The following is a 20082-nucleotide window of genomic DNA, read 5'->3' on the forward strand; positions in this document are numbered from 1 at the left end:
TGATTGAGTACTACCGACGTTTACCTTTTTTTTCTGCTATGAAGTTCCATATAGCTGGTCACGAAAAAGCTTGACATGACTTCACATAATCTATATTTGCAAAAGACATCAAAATATCTATATTTGTGCACTTGTCCATGAGAGCAGAAATAAACACTGTCGAACAAATATAGAGCCAGAAACGCAGGATACATCACAAAAGCTACTTTCAAAGTTTTAAGATAGGAAAGGCTTTTCCTTGAACAACCCGGGATTCTTCCCCCACACGGTGTGTCATCATAGCAGCCTACACTCCAGACCTGGAAAGAAGCCCACACTCCAGACCTGAGCGTTTGTAGTAGCAAACCTTACAAGTTTCACCCTGTGATTCATCCTCTTTCATTAGAACTACACCCACATGCACGCTCATACAGCCACAGGCTTTTATTATAACCACTGATAGCACATTGGTCCCTTAGAACTCATTCTGGTGAATTTTTTGATAAGTAAAAAGTTCAGCAAGAGCATTTACTATGAAGACTGTCCTTGACCCCAGTTCCTGAGATTTGATGATTAGGACACACACACAGTAGCTCTGCAGTGATATTACAAGGCTCGACTGCCTCTCTTAACTAATTAGTCAGTAGAGTCTTGGTCAATTAATCTATGAAATCCCTGAGTATTGAACAAATAAAAACTTGTTAAGGTGATGAGTAAGTACAGTTGTCTTCTTAAGAAGGCAGGAGACATTTAAGGCAGCCATTACTATAAAACCAGACGGTCATTCAATTCAACCCAGAGTACAGTATGTCTTCCATGACCTACTATGTAACCTTGCATTATTTTCTCTCTCTCTCTCTCTCTCTTTCTATATATATATATATATAATATGGGAAGAAAAGTATTTCTCCTCATGGGAAAACTGAATTGTGCTAATATTGTTGGATGGTTAGGTTCGGCCCCATTGCCCACTCAGCCTTTACAGACATAGTGTCGGGTGATATAAATTGTTTTGCCATTGATGTGGACTGCTACAGATGTATTATGGTAGAACAAAGTACTATTTGTGGGCCAACTCTAGAGATGGCAATATCTACCCTCATATAAAAACAAATCACTTTCATATATATAGAAAGTCACTAGCAGGCACACACTGGCCACAGTGCGTACATGTAGGTGTATACACACTCAATGTAAGATGCTTTATTAAATAGTCACACATTTCAATTCAATATTGAGACAATAAATAAGATAGATAAGAGATAAGATGTTCCCCTGCTTTGTTAAGCATTTAAGCATGCTATCATTTGTCAATTAACACTAAATTAAAAGTACAGCTGATATCAGTCAGGACCAAAGTGGTGGCCAGACTGACCATTAACATTGCCATAATTGTAAGAGTGCCTAAAAATCCTGTAAGAATTCCTATTTGAATGAATACAATAGAAAATACAGTAATAATCCTCCCTGCAATGCATTTGTGTGCAAAAAGAACAAATGAGTAGGAGCGACAGGAGAGACTTTATGATTAAATCTCAGAGCAGATGAAGAGACAGACAGAAAGAGATAACAGATGGCTGCTGGAAAGAAACATTCCCACCTTCAAGATGATGACTGACACTTCAGTGCCACTGCTAAACAATAATAATAAAGCTCTCTCTCTCTCTCTCTGTCTCTCTCTCTCTCTAACAGAGAGAATAGCAAATGATCACAGATTTCACTGGCAGAAATGTCTCATGGGTATAACTTTCTCTGCACCGTTTGCTATAAATAATTTATTGACATTAAGTGTGTTTCCATCCATTTCCTGTTTGTATGTGCATTTTCAATTTACACATAAACCTGAGTGGAAATGCCAAATGCCAAAAACAGTTAAAATATCGCAGAGAGTTTTTAAGCTTGGCTGGGGGTGGAACATTTGATATATCGATAAAAAGAAAATGAAACGCATGGAAATAGACTTGGAGAATAATCCGTGACGTGTATGAAACAATCCCCTCCACTTAAGCAGCAGACGACAACATCAGATCTGTGTGGACCGATGAGGAGGCTGTAATGTTCTTCAAATTAATTAATTAAATTTAATACATATGCCATATTTCCACTATGTTTTGGTTTTCCATTGTTTGAGGTTTGACTGGCGCTATGTTTTATGGAAATTCAGTTAAAAACTGTGCTACATTTGGATGAAAACGTGACTAGTATTTTGATTAGCGTACTTGGTTGCATCGTGATTTGTTAATGAGTATTTCTGATCATTTTCAGCATTGTTATGAAAAAATACCGTCTTTTCTTATTGCAGTGAGTTTACGATAAGGGAGGACACAGTATCCTGTAGCATCCACGACATAAACAGTGCCATCTGTTACATAAACGCATAAACAAATGGCTGCATTTGTGCTGCATGACCTCTTATAAGATGACACATCCATATTGATGTGGTGGGTGTGTGACTTCACACGCAAGGACATAAAAAGATAACTGAGCTGGGTTTGGATTTGCCTGCGTTGTGTCTGCGGTGAGTGACTATTGTCCTGTCATTGAGGTAAAGCAGTGTAGTAAACATATCACATCAACAAAGCAAGACAGAAATCTCTATTCATTTCAACATCTGTTCTGACTGCTCTGTTTAAGAAATAGGTCATAAAACTGACTTTCCTTTCATACAGGATCAGAGTTCTCAGCTCAGTAATAATATACAGTAGTTATAGTAGCACAATAGTTCAAATCAGACTAAGTGGCCTTAAAATAAATGACAGTCACACCATCAAGACGTGAAAACTCACCGCTGATTCTGTGGAGCTCATGGAGTCCCGCTTCTTTCACAGCAACAGATAGAGGACGAACAGGGACAATTGATGTGTTTCTGTATTAACGTGCATGAAAGAGTAATTGTGTCTATGTGCGTCCCACTGTTACCAGTACGTCAGCTGGTGTGTCAACAGCAGATGCGCACACCAATGGGAACAAGAATACTCGCTGAGGCTCACAGCTTCAGAGGTCACCATAGAGGGAGCAAAGTGCTAATGTCAATTAACACGTTTATCGGTGAACCTGCCTCGCCCTGACAGCCGGCCAGGATGAATAGGAATACGACCCTCCTCACACTTCTTAGTATAGAGTTTCACAAGGCAGCAGTAATCCCCAGTATCTCTGCTATTAGTCCTTGAGATGGTGAATGAATAGAAAGAGATGGAGACAAGACAGAAAGACAGAGTGACAAATGAGACAAACGTACAAACAGAGCTAGAATGAAAGCGACAGGCGGTGAAAAATTAAATGAAATGAAGTGAAATGAAAAGCAATGTCCTGACTTGGCACGCCTTTTTATAGAGACTATGGCCTGTGGTCATAATCATGACTTGGAAATAGCAGCCACCTGTTAGAGGTGGAAACTCCAGCACGACACAGACTGGCTGGCAGGCCTCTGATGGGAATTGGAAACAATTTACACCCTATGTCACTATTTGTCATATAGAGACAGAAGGCCAATCATTACAGATGTCTGTCATTATATTAAGATTAGAAATAGCTACTTATATTACATATATGTATAATTCTTTATTAGAGACGTCCTGAGACGGTCCTAAGGATCAGGGTCAATCCAGGCATATTTTAATGAACCAGATCAAATGTCAGACCTACTTTACTGTACTGTACTGTACTGTACCCCTCTGGATTTGTCTACATTAGCCTGCTGTTGCAAAGCGGCTCTCCTTTGTGACAGTGTGATCATTTTACTCATGAAAATGTTATGAGTGTTTCCTGTTCCAGTGTGAGAGACTAAACTCAAAGGCTAACAAATCTGTTTTTGATCTTTATAGAATAGAGTCAGCAAAGAGCAGTGTACAAAACATTCAGGTAGCAGCTTCTCATTTTTTGCCAGTGACAGACATTGTTGCTGGCAGGTCATATCAGCTGGCGCTAATTGATGTTGATTTCAGGGGTAACTTGATGACAGGCAGAAATCTAACTTGGCTGGTTTCAGCTTTGTGAGACTTGTGGAGAAAGTAATGTGATAAAAACTAAATCAGTCAGTTTACAGTGTTAGAAATAATGATTATAATGAGCATAAATTGCACATTTGCACATCAAAGAGGGGCATCTGCCCAAAATATTAAAATTTTGAAAAAAGGACTAGATGTGTACAGTAATGACTTAAATCTTTTGAAAAAACATGAAACAGCACAAACAACACAATACTGCCCTATACAACCTCATGTACAGTAGCATCATATAACATAACACTACATTAAACAAGAAAGAATAGGAAAAAATAATATTATAATAAAATATCAACTGAATACTCTGAACATATTATTAAATAAATATCTATTATTTCTAACATATGTTTGTTTGTCTGGAATTAATCATAATGGAATTAATGATACTTTGAATGCATTAGGCAGTTACACGGCAACGCAGTTCAAATGTATACAATCACCAGTGTGTTAGATGTCACTCCATGAAGAAAAAATTTCAGTTCCTTATTGACTAAGGTAGGTCCATTTATAGAAAAATCTTTCAGTAATTACATTCAGTAATGTGTGAGCATTGCTAGGCAATATCTAAACAGGAAGCAATCAGCTAATTGTAAAACCCTCATTAAGGTTGTGTTAATTCTTTCTTAACTTCTTAGTGACTACTAGCTAGTATCAAACTAGTGATTTACTAAATCACTTAAGTGTTATGTAGTAAACACTTAATAATTAAGTCTAAATTTGTTGCTAGGAAACATCTATAGCACTGTCCAATAAGAAGCAACCTACAGTACGTAAACAGGAAGTCACCACAGCATCACAAGTGTGTTTTAGAAGTATTCATACAGTTTACAGTGAGAGGGAGATATTTAATTATGTTAACCCAACCTACGTTATTTGAACATTTAGTTATTTGTAATTTTGGGTATACTGTGTTTTTTCTGTGAAATGTAATATAAAGTCATATATGATCAAGCTAGCATTAGTTTTGTCAGTTGGTTCATTCAGCTAGCTTACACAACAGTTACACCAGACAGTTAGAGGGTGTAATTATCTAGTAACAACTAATCTCTACATAAGATCTAGTTTGTGTGGTGCAAATGATTTTAATTTAGTGATGCCTAAATCCCCACTTAGTAAACACACTGGTGCCAGTCAGGGCATATTTTAATGGATAGGATAAAATAAACATTTACATTATAACTAGCCTTGTTATGTTTGAACTTATGAGCAGCTGGTGCAGTTGGCTCCAGGAGAGAAAGAGACACAGACGTATGCAAATATCAAAGACATTTGAAATTCAATTTGCGTGGTTCTCACTGAGAAATTATTCATTATTATCATTATTCTTTTTTTTTGTTTTTTGTATAAAAGGTAAAAGAATACCTGACAACTAAATCATCCAGCTTTTGTTTTTCCACACAGAACATGGGGTATGGAGATATGCTGATGGCAAAATCTGTTAGAAAGACACGTTTCAGTTTCTCTCCCTTCAGGTACGATTTTTAATTTAATTTTGTTGTCTCTTATCTACCTTTTAATTAATCTTCTTTGAATATAAATGCAATACAAGGGAATACTTCTGGAACAGAAGTATATGAATAATGCAAGAATGTGATGTAGTATTACTGGGAATTTAATCAGTTCAGTGTTTTTCTGTTTAATGACTCTTGTCTTAATGACTGGTCAGATGGAGACATCAGGCAGCAAAGGAGAGGAGGTTCTGTATCTTATGGATCAACAGAATGGTGAATAAACAAGTGGAGAAGCGAATCGCAGAGCTGCGGTCGGAATTCCTTCTCATGAAACGAGACTTGAGAGATGAGTGGTTGGCTGAACTCCTTGAGTTGATAATAGAAATGAATAAGGACTATACGGATAACACCAAAGAGGATAAAGAAGATGAAGAAAGTTCAAGTAATATGTTAGATGCCTCCGGTGATGCTGATACCAGTGATATCGCCAGTGACGAGAGCTCACAACCGGCTAAATGTGAGCAAAAGGAACCCCTATTGGTTTCATCAAATGTCGCTGAAACCAGCCAGTTGATGAAAGAATCAGCGGAAGAGGAAAGCTCAAAGTCACACGCAAAACTCTCCTTTGTTATGGGGGATATAAGATGTTTGGAAGAGGGCAGCGTCACGGTGGACAGAACGAAAGAGGAGGAGGCTTTGCTGATCGAGAAACAATGGAAGGAATGGATGGACAGACAGGAAATGAAAGTAAACCCAAAGCAAGTGGAGCCAAGTGACCAGCAGAGTTCTGAAAAACAAGGGGAGGCGGCACTTCCTGTATCAGAGAAACAGATGAGCCAAAATGAGAAAACGAGAAAGGAGTGGAAAATTAAGACATATCTCAATGACCTTTTCAATACTCGTACATCTTATAAATGGGAGAGATTTGAAGATGAGGACTGATTGAATCAACCTTTTGCCATGCTTTACAAAACACCAACGATTTCATGACATTTCAGTGTTGTGTTATATTCAGTGAATAAAACATTGTGCATGAACACCACTATCTCCAGCTTTAATAGATAAATAATGCCATCTCTCCCTCCCTGCAGTGTGTTGGTGCTGCAGCGTGCATCAGTGTGATTTATGAGTTGGTTAGTGGTGGAAAATGATAATGAAATGTCTTGGTAGACGTCTATGCACCATATAAATGTGCCTGTACCCAAATTACCTCCTCTCTTCATCGTACTCCCACCTCATAACACTTGGAACATTAAGGTCTTATGTGCCACAAAAAGAAATCTGAAGTTGTGAGATACAGTCAATAGTTCACCAGGGAGAACAGTTCTGATGCCAAAAATGTATGGCAGAGATATGGACTGAATGTTTCCAGACGCCTACATAAACTTTCATCTATCAGGGAATAAATATCTCAACACACATACATTTGAAACCATCCCAACTTCATTAAAACTTCAGAAAATGTCAGTTTTAAGTCACTGATTCATCTATTCACTGTTCAAAAGCAAGTGAAGAGTCCTGAAGGTTCCAGACTTTTAGAATTAGTCAGTCAAACAGACACAGATGTATAATGCAGATCTCTCTGACAAAGAAAAACCTTTAATCAGTTGATAAAAAAGCATTGCCAATTTAAATGACTTCTTAAAATTTTCTAGTGGGTACACTGAGGCCAAAGAGAGACAGCTATTGGCAAGCTAATTACACAAGCTCTTTACAGTGGAGAGGAAACGCTGCTAGCACTCAGGAAACAGTCCAAGATGTGAGATTAGGCTGAGCACCACATTGAGACTGGACGCTGGTGTGAATGAGAACACTCACTTATTTCAGCACAAATCCAACAATATCACCAACAATTGTACTCATAAATGCAAGCACACCTACTTGTATGCACAACACACACTTGCATGCATTGAACATTTTTAAATCAAAATAAACCTGCAAAAGTCTCTAATTGTGCATCTGTTTCTCACCACATCCCTCTCTACAATTCACAAGTCATAAAAAGCAGCCAATACTCATCTTTTTATTTTAATATTAAAAAATCTGCTAATGTATTGGCCAATCGTAAAGATTACATCAACAACAATTTTGATACGGAACCCTTAAGATTTAAGAATTATGACCGAGGTACATACTTAGCGACATGTTACAGTTGAAAAATCAAATTGTCATTGTTCTCTGCTGGACAAACTATGTAATGGTGACACTCTCTCTAAATTACCTTAAACTTAGTTTGGCCTTTCTGTACGCACACGATATCTGCAATAAGTAACAAATCATAATATTTGAATGTAATGTTTTTTTCCTGCCTGTCTCTAAATGTATCTCACTGACGAAGAAAGGATGAACTACCAAAAGGAAGAGAAGATAATAAGTACCTTGTCTAAATTAAGGGTCTAAAAGGACCTAATGACACTAAGCAATAAATGGCTAAAAGCTGTACACACATCACTACAGAGAATGTGACTTTTGTAACTCAAATATGTGCTTCTGACCTAACAGTCTGTTTGGCTCCAAACTGGTTTGTGAAACAAGATAAGAAGATGAGGTTACAACCACATTTCATTAAAACACAACAGCCATACTTTTATATTCATTAGAATTACTTGACCTCATCTATGTAGAGTAAATATGATTTATGCATGAATGATGTCCAATAACAAAAACCTTTTTAAGCTATTGTGCAAGTGCCTTTTAATCTCAGAGAGAGATTGCAGAGTGTGCAGACAGCAGTGCAGAGTGTGCAGAAAGTGGCCTTGGTTTGATATTAATGGAAGGCTAAGCATATCTAAGCCAAAAGCCTCACTAATCATATCCTGCCAGTTTCCTCACTTTCCAGAGAGCCACATCAGCTTTCTACCAGCAGGTGGCACTAAGTCCCTTCCATGCTGGAGCCAAATTCAGTAGCTCTATCAGCAAGGCCTGTACAGACAGTTCATGTTGATACAAACCATCATGTCATGATTTATGTCTGAAAAGTGACAGACATTGATTTCATGCTGTCATGATGCTAATTTCTCTACTAACAGATTGAGCTGACCATCGGCATCCTGCAGCAGCCTACAGCATCCCAGAATGAAAGCACAGCAATACTGAAGTGATGTTGCTCTTTTCGTCTCTGGTGTGATTAACACAGCACAACACTGTGATGATCATGTGCCAAAATGATGTTGCTCTCACACAGTCAGATCTCTGAATAAAAGCATACCCAAGAGAAGAAGACTTCACAGAGACACCCGAAGAAACAACATTTATGAACCGATGAATTTGAGCTTTTGGAGATTAAATGACAGTTCTGATTGCAAAAACATGAATTAAGTGTGTAAATTGTCACTTATCTAAAGCAGTGAATTTAGAGGACCTATAAAGTATGTTTAACTGACATGAAATGCACAAAATGAACATTAGCTGCCGTATGCACAGCTGTGCCATTGTCTCTAAATAGATTTTCCAAATTTATCCATGCAGGAGCACCTGCATTTAAAAACAGAAAGCAGCATATCAGATTATTCACAGTTTTATCTCATTGTCAACTCTAAAGAGATATCTGTGGGTTAAGAGACCGATTTTGGTTGGAGCACCACTTAAAAGCTTCATGATGTACCACATGATGTACCACAGTGACGCTGACCAGCCACAAAACACACTACTCCTGTCCTGATTCACTGATGCACCACTTTAGATGTGATGAAGGTCTGGATTTTAGATTAATGACAGACTTTGCCTGTCTGCCATCTGACCAGCTGCTCCTAAATTATTTCCTGCAGTCATCACACCCTTTTGATTTCTTTGACAACACACCTCAGAGAGAAAAAAAACTTATCTTTCAGAGGGCCAAGTCAATTTCAAGTAACACTGGCTGGCTATAAACATCATTGGGCACTGAGCCAAAAGTGACACCTTCAAGCACCAAGATACACACACACATACACACTTCCTTAACAGGTTTTGTGATGAGCAACTGACAAGAGAAAGTCACAGCAAGGTAAGAAATGTCTGATATCGCACTGATCTCTCACTCTAAGTCATAAGTTATGAAGCAGTTATTGTGTCATTGTATGCTTCATAAAAAGGACACATCCGCAGGCATCTAATGTGCACAATGATTTAAATAAACAAAACAGGCCTTCATGTGAAAAATTCTCTATATCTAGCTCTACTCAGCCATGATGGGGTGCATCCTTCCACACCGATGTTTCAGAACAGCAGCAGTCATGTCTGCAGACTGTCAGTTAGCTTCATGTAAGGATAGCAAGCCAACAGGCAAAGAATCCAAAAGCTGCTTAAATTGAGTTAGTCTGAATCTCTTTTGTCACCTTTGTAAGAAAATTCAATTTGCCGCATTGGCTGATGTGCTGTGTTTGACCTGCGTGTTTCATGTCAATAACAAAAAAAAGGGATGGGCTTGGTCTAGTAAAAGAAAGAAATAAAGTCCACCAACTGTTAAAGCAAAATGAAAACTGGTCATGTTGATTAACAAATAAAGGTCTCATCCTTTAGATTCTTCGGTAAGCAATGTTTCAGTAAGACCGATTACAGAAAACTCATGATTAAAGAAGGACAAATAATGTACCAGCTGATCATAATTTTTAGGGAAACTGCAGATATTTAAGTGCAAAACTGAAAATAGTTTACATTCAACTAGGAAGGAATCCATGAAGCAGTTGAATTCATTGTAGAGTAGGAAATGTTCGTAGCTGAAACAAAGTTAATATCAGGGTCAAAATCTGTATCATGACAAACATTTTCATCTCTGTTCAGTTCAAATGGATTAAATAACATACTGTCATGGATTGTAAACCTATGTTTAGTGATAAGAATGTCAGACAAGAATGCAAGAACGTGCATAGAAAGGAAACAATGAGGCACAAATATCTCAGATCCATGATTACAGTAATTACAAGATGTCATTTTAGGAACAGGTGTACATTTTAAGTGAAACCCATTTTTACCGAGAGAACAGTGAATACCTGAACCAATGGACTTTTTGGCATTTTGAAAATTTCTTTTTCTGACTCATGTAATATTTATAGGTAACTGTTTTAAAGAAAAAGCATATAAAATAGTTTCATAGTTGCACTCAATCTAATCTGAAGGGGAATCACTTCCCTATTCCTTACAGTGAGTAATCAGCTTATCATATCTGAGATAAGCAATGTCTCCTGTTTGTCTGGCCTCTTTGGTTGCTGGGATCAATTCCTTGCATTTCTGTCTGACAGATTCTGAGTAGTCTTCATTAACAAAGATGTCTGGCCTATCCTTATATCTGAGAAACCACTATTGTCCTCCTTGGCCAGGTGGTTTCCCAGAATGGTGTACATACTCTAGTTTTATTTGCTTGTGGTCAAGTTTCAGATTTTCTGCAATGATTTTTCTGATCTTTTCCTCAGAGTGACTTCTCATGGTCAGTCTCCAGAATCCCTTCAAAGATCAAATTGTTACGCAACAATGATTTTCCAAGTAATCAAGTAATATTTTGATCTTTTTTATTTTACTACTCCGCACGTCTCCTTATCTTAACCAGTCATTCAAGGGTCACTTAAATATGTTGTAAGATTAATAATCAGTGTATTTGTTTGACTTTGATTGTTTGCGCTCCACACTACTGGCTGTAGGTACTGTTGATGATTTAGGAATTGCTCATTTTAAGTTGCTCTGGGCATTAGTTAAGTGCTTACATTTAATTTAAATGTTGAGAATCATTACGAAGTAAAGCCCCTAAATGTAGAATTAGAAAGACATTTAGGTTTGCCTTGAGCAAAATAAACCCCACTGTGGAATCATACGGACTTCAACATACAACAGTTAATCAATCCAGTAGACGGTTAATGGATATTTCATAATCTAATGAGAATGCTATCCAAAACACCCAGGCACTCTCTCTCTCTTTCTCTGTCTCACTCGCTCTCTCTCTCTCTCACACACACACACATCAATGAATGACAGGGTGAAGCTATTCAGTAGCTAGATGAGTGGACACACAAACCTAATCTCAAACACTCAGCCATTACCACTATACATATTCTGAGAAAAAAACACAAAAATGAAACAGAAAAATTGTTTGACCTTGTTCATTAAACACAAAGACACTAAGAGCAAATTATTAATATAATGATGTCGTTGAGTTTAGTACTCTTAGGAGTAAAGATCCAGGAGTAAACACATGTTGAAAGAAATACCAGCCAGATCTTATGATGCTCACTTGTCTTGGAACATTTTGTGTCGCCAGTTTGTCACAGCAAATTGAGCTGCAGTGAAAATTGGCAGTAAGCTATAACTCTAAATCGGTCCTTTACTGTAGCTGCTCAGGTCCACCTTCTTCTGTAACCACCAATTCACTGAGTGCTTTCCAGACATTACTGAAAAACAGTCAAATGAAAAACTTATGTGTGGTGGGTTTAAATAAATGGCACCTCCTGAATTCCCCACACTCACAATTTTCTCCCTCTCTCTCTCTGTCTGGATCAATACGGTGGCTTTTCAAATGATTACAATGACTTCCCAGGAACCCACATAGACACATAAAAATGTTCCCTTGAGTTCAAATGGCTGCTAACCAGGAACAGAGTAATTTGGTGTTCTGAAATAATAAAGCATAAAACACTCCACTGTCCTGGGTCTATATGTTGTAGGAGGACAACCGCTTGTTCTTTAATTCTGTTAACTAATCTTTGATTCTTCAGGAAAATAAGAGACAGACTCCCTGGATTCCTAAGTTTGTAAGAACAGACCCTCGGCCTGCAGAACTGACCTTTGTAACCCTCCAAGTGGTTCGATCAGTGATGCTCAACAGACTCAGAAAGACCTCCTAGAAACCATTTCGATCAATTGGATTACGACACGAACTAAAAGCATGAAATGACCCTAAAAGCCACTTGGACCGGAGGAAAACAACTCCCACCTTATAGATGGAAGACAGGCTCTTGAGACAAACCTGAAATTCATGTAAATGAAATATCTAACCATCATGTAACTTATATCGTGTTATTTGTCATGTAAATACAAGAAGAATGGTATAACTTTCAGAGGTGTATGACTATCTACTAAAGAGATATAAGACTTAGATTGTATTATCCTTTTATACTAACAGGTAACAATACTGCTCCTCTATTGACAAGAGTTAAATTCCCTTATGTGAAGAGTTAATGAATGTTTAATAACCATGTATTTGTATTTTAAGTGTTTAACTTGTGATCTATTAACCTCATAGACAATCATATTTTAGTAGTTAAATTAGACAAGTAGTTTGGTTGAAAGAATGAAAGAATAGAATATATTTGAAGGATTTGGGTTTAAAGTTTCTTTTATTGTTAAACAATAGTCGCGTTGAATGCTTTAATATTATGAAGTAAGTCATGTCAACTTTATTTAAAAATGTTTCTCAAAGTAATCTAATCACATAAGTGTTGCCTAACTTTATTTCCTTTCACTATAGTATTAAACTTTATTTCAGTTAATGGTTTAAGTTGTGTAAATAGTTCGAGAAAGTTTAACTAATGAAGGTTGTATGCTTGGACATCGTGAAGTGTTAATATGAAGGTTAATGTTTGTTATTAGAAGAACTGACTTATCAAGAATCATGTAAATTGCTGAACTGTTTTTGAATGGTTTTACAAATATGATACAATCTGACAGGACCGTTATTAATCAGAAATGCTTGTTCATGAATGCTTGGACACTATGAAAAGAATGTGTTTACAGCTTTAATGTGAAATAATAGGCAACAGTGACTTGAAGTGTGAGTTTTTGCATGTAAAAACTCAGAATTAGATTTCACCAAATTCCTTTACTTCAGGAGGTGCAGGCTGCAAAGCACCAGCCACACCTAAAGCCCCTTAAACAAAGAAATTGAATAATCATCAATAATTCGGCGCGAAACCCTTTAGAAAACACCCAACCCCCTCCCGTTTTATCCTAACTTATAAAAACAGCCTAAAAGGAAACTCTTAAGACGTCTCTTTTATTTGTTTTTCACCCAAATATATCCGTATTTAACCTTTTATTGCAACAAGTTAATTTGTTTTGTTTCATTAGTAACATTAAGTCTCGTATTTCCACGTACAGTAATTTAATTTGAAGTAAACACGTACAGCATTTTATTTTGAAGTAGACGCCGCTGAAGACTCGAGCGTAGTCAGACTAAACTTTATCCGACACTCAACTTAAGTTACTACAAACCAACCAAAAACCTGAATCTACAACTTAAACTCTTGAAGAGGAAGAAGAAGAAGAGGAAAAGAAGAACGCTTGAAACTGATCTCTGAGAGCAAGACTGCAACCCAGAAGTGAAGCCGGCCTGAAGACTCTGCCAGAGCCTGAACGGCTCGATTCTTTACCGGCATTCAACGCCCCTGCATCCACTGAGATGCGCCACATCCCACAGCTGATACACTGCTGGTGATGCTGCGTCAAACAACGCTGGACCTGCCAAGATGACGCCTCTACCACAACAAGACACCGCAACAGTAAGGCATAACATGGCTTTGTGATAAAAAATTAAAGAATTTATTTAGAGAAGTTGAATTAGCTTTTTCCTTAGCATTTCCCGGTACGACACGTTAAGCCTCGAATCACGCACTTCGAGCCACTCTTGCTGAATCATTTCCTTTATTATTTTTTTTTTTTATCATTCTTAGGCCTTTATTTAATTTCTTTTAATATTTATTATTATCTGTATATATTATATTATCTATGCTTTATTATGTATCCTCAAGACGTTTAGCTATTAATAAATGTCTTCATTTATTTCAATTAACCATTTTGCCATAAATCTATGTCAATAAATTAATTGAACAGCTTTGGGATAAAAGAAAAACATAATAGCTGTTCTGAAAGTGAATCTATGTAGAAAATGTATGTGACATAAAGCATCATGCCCCATTTTATCTTCCACCTGATGCCATCATTCAGCCAAAGACAGGAATACCTTATAGCTAGAAACAGTACAGAACTGTCAGAATATTTTGAATTTGGCATCTAAATACACTAATGTGAAACTCAAATGTGGTATCAGGGTGACAATAAATAAATCAGCTCATTTAAAAGTCTTGAATAGGGATGAGAGGCACACATGTCCTCTCGATACGCAGAACATCCAACATACAGCAGAGCTCCTATATTGATCTTAATGGGCTACAGGAACACTTATGACTCAGTTGGGATAGCTTCATCTATGTAGCAGGGAGGCTCATTTGCAAATATTCAATATGCACTCACCACTGAGGAAGTGGGGTCTACATTGAGTTGCAAATGATCTATGTTTGATTAGCATAGGGAGTAGGAAAAACATCCCACAGCCTTTGGTCATCATGTGTTGTTTTGAGGATGGCCACAACCCACCTGTGCCATATTATTGTTGCCTGTCTGCCTGGGTTTGTCCTCGCTTTCATCTCGTGTAACCAACCCACTTTTAAAAGCTGTCATATAACTCAGCTGCTGGGTTGTTAAATTTCAAGAGCGATGAGGTTGTAGGTCACAGAAAAATATAATAAGTAGCGGACACAAAGGCTTTGTTTGGGGCTCTTAAACGAGAACATTACACTGTCACTCAACGTGGCCTTTCTCTCAAATGACACAAACACTTACCTGTTTCCTGATATCCAACAAATATCACATAGCAGGCTATTGTTGGACGTCATCTGTAATTTAACCAGCCTTCCTACTCATACGCACACATCATATTCCTACGCTGAGCCACTGCTTTGTTCTGACTCGATCTAGTGATGATTAATCTATGTGGGAGGGCAGCATTAAGAGTTAGAAAGCTAATTCCCAAGCTCCATCTATTGATTTAAAGGCTGGCTGACCCATCTCTACCAGCTCTCTCATTACTCTGACTGACAATCATGTCTGCCACCACTTCTAGCCTTTGTAAATAGGCAGTATTTACCAGTAGCATGCTTGATCATTGCATATTACTGTAATAAGAGAGAGGAGGAGGAGGGAGTTTGTTGTGAGAGTGATACCAGAGCAGTCTCTTTTTCTGTGTGTGTGTGTGTGTGTAATGCTGCCATTCAGGATGGCGCGTTGGCACTCCTGAGTCATTGAGCAATCTACATTGTCACCTTGCTTAACCTTGTTTACAATAACACCCAGGCGCTCAGACTAGTGAATGTATGTCTGTGCGTGCATGTGTATACCTTAGCTGCATATGCTCAAGGGGAAAATTCAGTATTTTTCAAACTGGACCCTATTTTCTCATCATTTTGTGTCTAAGTTACTAATGGGAACAACAATTTTTTAAAATTGGCCCAAAACTGAGTGAGAGCGCTGCAGCCGGCAGCCGAAATGGGCTGCAATGTAATCCTTTGGGGCAACAGCGCCCCGTCAATGTACGCCCACTAAAAATGTGTTCTTGCCACTGACAGGCTCCAGGTTGTTATTATTAAGTGTCAAACAACATCATGGAAAGGATCCCTACAGAGAAATTAAATGTTTTTCTTTACATTTCTCTTGATCCGGTTTGTTTGTTGTTGTGTCTCTCCAAGTTTCACTTAAGGAGAAGAGAAATCTTGTGAGAGTTGAGTTGTTATTTGCAAATCTTTAAGATAACACAAAGCCTCCTCCTCCCAGCACTCCTCTGAATATTTAGCTGATTTCAACAACTCAACTCTCGTGAGATTTCAGAACGAGACTTCTCCTTGAGCGAGACTTGGTGAAACACAACAACAAGCGGACCAGATCATGCAAAAGGTAAAGAAAAATGTTGTTTTTTCTCTGTATGTTGTAATGTTGTCAGACACTTATAATAATAATCTGAGCCTATTACATTGCAGCCCATTCTACGGCTGCCAGCTCACTCAATACTGGACCAATTTCAAAAATTGTTTGTTCTTGTCCATTAGTCCTTTAGACACAAAAAGATGGGATAGGGTCCATGTTGAAAAATACCAAAGTTTTCCTTAAACAGAGTGTGTGTGTGTGTGTGAGAGAGACTATGTAATGGGGCTGGCTGAGACTGGTGAGAACAGTGCTGGAGGGTAACACAATGTCACAGTGCAGAGATCCCATCTTGCAGTACACAGACTGTTCTTCTGACAGGCCTAGATACATTTTGGATTTGTCCTCAGAAAGCTCTTGTAAAAAGAGTGTTGTTATCAGAGAGACTAATACTGGGATCAGAGGAGAGATAGATAGATTAGATAGATAGAGATAGACTAGGGACACAGAGCAGGTAAGGTTATCCCTAAAGGACATACTGAGGGCTGATGAGAGGAGGAAGAGGAGACTCATTGAGGGCAAGGACTTGCAAAAACACACAGTTTGTGACCTTGCTGAAGGAACACTTCAGACAACGTACTGCATGATTGACAGGAAGAGATGATCTGAACCAAAATAAAGTAAAAAAAAGTTGCTTTTGATGATGTAAAAGTTAATCTGGCTGTTGAATTTAAAACTAAAAGGCTTAAATGATGAAAATTAATTAACGGTATTTTTTAAAAGTGTGTCTATTACAGCCTCTACACAGTGAGGTAATTTTAAGCTAAATGTCTTAGGGCTTTTTTAACTTTTGTTCAAAATAAGCATTTAGGAAGACAACAATTTTGATTGTTTTTTGTAAACATTAGTTACAGTCATAGTTGAATTTGATAGCTTTCTCAATATAATAAGCATGCTCTACACAAGTGTTCAGTGTAGATAAGACAATTATTTCCCACAAACATCCAGAGGTGACTAATACAGTAGCACACCAGCTTCCAAAATGAAATCCTCCTAAAACTTTTGATGTGTCCAGTTTTTGTTTTTGTTTTTTTACTGCCTATTTCTTCTTTTTGCCACTTTCAACCACTTTCAACTCTTGCAGTCAACATACACAATCAGTTGTTTATACAACAGTGATTAATATCCATGAATCTATTTATTGCATAACAGTTCCAAGAATAAAACAAAGCTTTGGGGCAGATCATTTGAATCAGGAATTACTCAAATTCAAGTAATTTGACTAAATGATAAAAGATAAAAACATCCTTAAAAGGACAATATGGAAACAACCTGACAGGACACTATGTCCAGAGGCACAAGTAAAAGACTCACAACTGACAAATAAAGACTATGTTATTTAAGTGTTTCCAATATCACTTGTGATCATTCAGTCACGGTTTATTGCCTCAGAAAACCTTATATAAAGATTATTCTAGTGAGTTCAACACAGTGCGGTATACAGATTTTAAATTTGGAGGAAAACTGAGCTTTTTTCAGATCAGTATCAGATACTCTGAGTTGAGGTATCAGAATCTGTTGGATTGGTATGCAGGTCACTATTTCATTGCACAGCTAACAGGTAGATACTACATTTATAAATATGGGCACTTCAGGTTTTCGATGCACGTCTTTAGATGTTTACAGCTCTTATGAAAAAGGTGAAGCAAAAGAATTGGCCCTCAGTTTCAGGCCTTTAGGAAACATTGCAAACAACTGAGCCACCATGCTGCCTCATTCAAATAAAATTAAATCTACATTTGCTGCTGATAATTTGCACTTGTCTACAGGTAGAACCACTCCTCTATCACATGTACTTCACAGATTTCCATGGCAGAAAAAAAGGCACACTCATATGTGTGGGAAGCAGAAATCTGGCACTAAAAGACACTTAATCACAAAGTGAGAGCTAAAATCCATCAGCATCTCCAAATGGTGTCAGTCATACTTCACATCTCCAATGTGTTTTTTTCCAAGTTCCCGTTGCCCAGACAGCTAAGAGGTCAGCATCAATCATGTGCTTGTCAGTGTCTGTTACAACCGTCGGTCCCCCCGGCTGTAATGAATCCTAATTTAAGCTGCCATCAAGACACTTCCAGAACAAGGCCAAGGGCTGTTTTTCAAGTGGCCGTGATGCGGCTCGAACAACACAAATCAGATATCGGCAACAAAAAAAAAGACACTTTTTCCTGCAGCATTTATAACACTCATTGCATTCATTGCACTCATTCATCTCAGTCATTGCCATATCAAAGTGGACAGTGTCTAAAGTTATCTGATATGCAACATGTATGGAGATCTATTAAGCTACTGTATATTTCATGGGTCAGATCAATTCATTAAAAGTAAAGTGTTTGATCAATTGTTCCACTTCTCTTGTCCTAACTTTTCCATTTGAGAATTTTGAATTTAAATGAGGCTTTAGAGATATAACACAAATTCTGAGATTCACAGATTCTGCAATTACAAATTATTTACCGGTATTTATTCTAATCAGTGAAGCACTAACTAAAAGCCTTCAGTTAGTGATTTACAGGGATGAAGCTCTTGTCCTGCCCATGTTCATCCAAAGACATGTGTATTCTCTCCAGGCACTACCATACACTTTATCCATGAAACAGTTACGTGAATGGGAATACCCACCATGCATCTTTTACTTCTGATATATTTAGCATTAGATTGTGGGTGTATAGTCTCTGTGACACAAAAACCTACTTCCCTGGTTCATAAGTGTTGAATATTTTAAAGTACTCCATATGAGCTGCGCTGAGCATAAGGGAGGATGAAAGAAGGAGGGGGGGAGGTCTGAATAAGTACTGCAAGCAGAGAACTGAATCTCAGAGTAAAAGCACAAAACAGAGATTGACATTTTTTCTAAAAAAAAGTGTCACCTGTTTTGTTTGTCTTTCATCTAAATAGGTATAAGTTACATGCTGTATACTAAAACCAGTGGAGGAAGAAGTATTCAGATCCTTCATTTAAGTGAAAGTAATACTACACTATGAAAATACTCAATTACAAGAACTACATTGAAAATATCATGTAAGTAAAAGTAAGGTATTATTAACTAAAAGTACTCACAATGCAGAAAACTGGCCCCTATGAGTGTTGCACTATTATGTTTTACATTATTGGCCATTGATTACTGTGTAAGTAGCATTTTATTGTAGTTGATCAAGGTGGAGTTAATCTTAACTATTAAGCATAATGTTCAGTTTAACCTAACAATGCATCATATTATATGAGATCATCGCATGTTTTGTTTGTAAAATATTAATCTGGAAAGTAACTACAGTAGTAACTTTATCTGTGAAACAAATGTAGTGAGATATAAGAGCTCTACAATATGTCCTTCTGATTAGTGGTGGAGTATAAAGTATATGAAGTATAAAGTAGCATGAAATGGAAATACTCCAGTGGAGTACAAGTACTCCAAATTTCTACTTGAGTCAATGTACTTGGTTACATCCCATCACTGACTAAACAAGCTACACAAATGTGAACACATATACTGTATTTCAGGGAAAAGCACAACAACCACTGATACAAAGCCATTGTTTGGTTCATATCTGTGGTCAAGCATGGAGACAAAGTATGATACAGTGAAATTGACTGGAACTGAGAAGAAAACTGGACCGAGTTATCAGCTTGATCCCACTTATGTCCATTTAAGAAGCCTATTGGTGTGGATGCAGCCCTGCCAGTCTTAATACAGCCACAATTCAACACCATGGACAGCGACACTTCCAGTGATGAAACATGAGAAAGCAGGCAGCTTGACATCAGAGGGGTGTATAAATCACTGCACTGCACAACAGAAGTACATGCTACTCGTAAAAATAATGTCAAAGCTTTAACTACTCACCAATAAATAAAGTCAGTGTCACGCTAGCTAACCAGACCTTCCGTGTGTGAAGAAACATGGGCTGTCGAAGTTTGGTGAAAATGTC

The 20082-nt window shown here is 37.6% G+C and overlaps 2 protein-coding genes across 7 annotated transcripts in view; one reads left to right on the forward strand and one right to left on the reverse strand.

The window, feature by feature from the left end:
• mctp1a (multiple C2 domains, transmembrane 1a) overlaps nt 1–20082 on the reverse strand; it is a 149381-nt gene that overhangs the window by 124681 nt on the left and 4618 nt on the right. The gene's annotated exons all lie outside the window — the stretch shown is intronic.
• On the forward strand, nt 4411–6471 carry LOC121903633. Its single transcript, XM_042420852.1, has 3 exons — nt 4411–4478; nt 5385–5455; nt 5650–6471. Exons 2-3 carry the CDS (start codon nt 5388–5390, stop codon nt 6374–6376), a joined length of 795 nt encoding a protein of 264 aa, XP_042276786.1. The 5' UTR covers nt 4411–4478; nt 5385–5387; the 3' UTR covers nt 6377–6471.

This window comes from Thunnus maccoyii, chromosome 9 (assembly GCF_910596095.1).
Source record: "Thunnus maccoyii chromosome 9, fThuMac1.1, whole genome shotgun sequence".
Lineage (NCBI taxonomy): Eukaryota > Metazoa > Chordata > Actinopteri > Scombriformes > Scombridae > Thunnus > Thunnus maccoyii.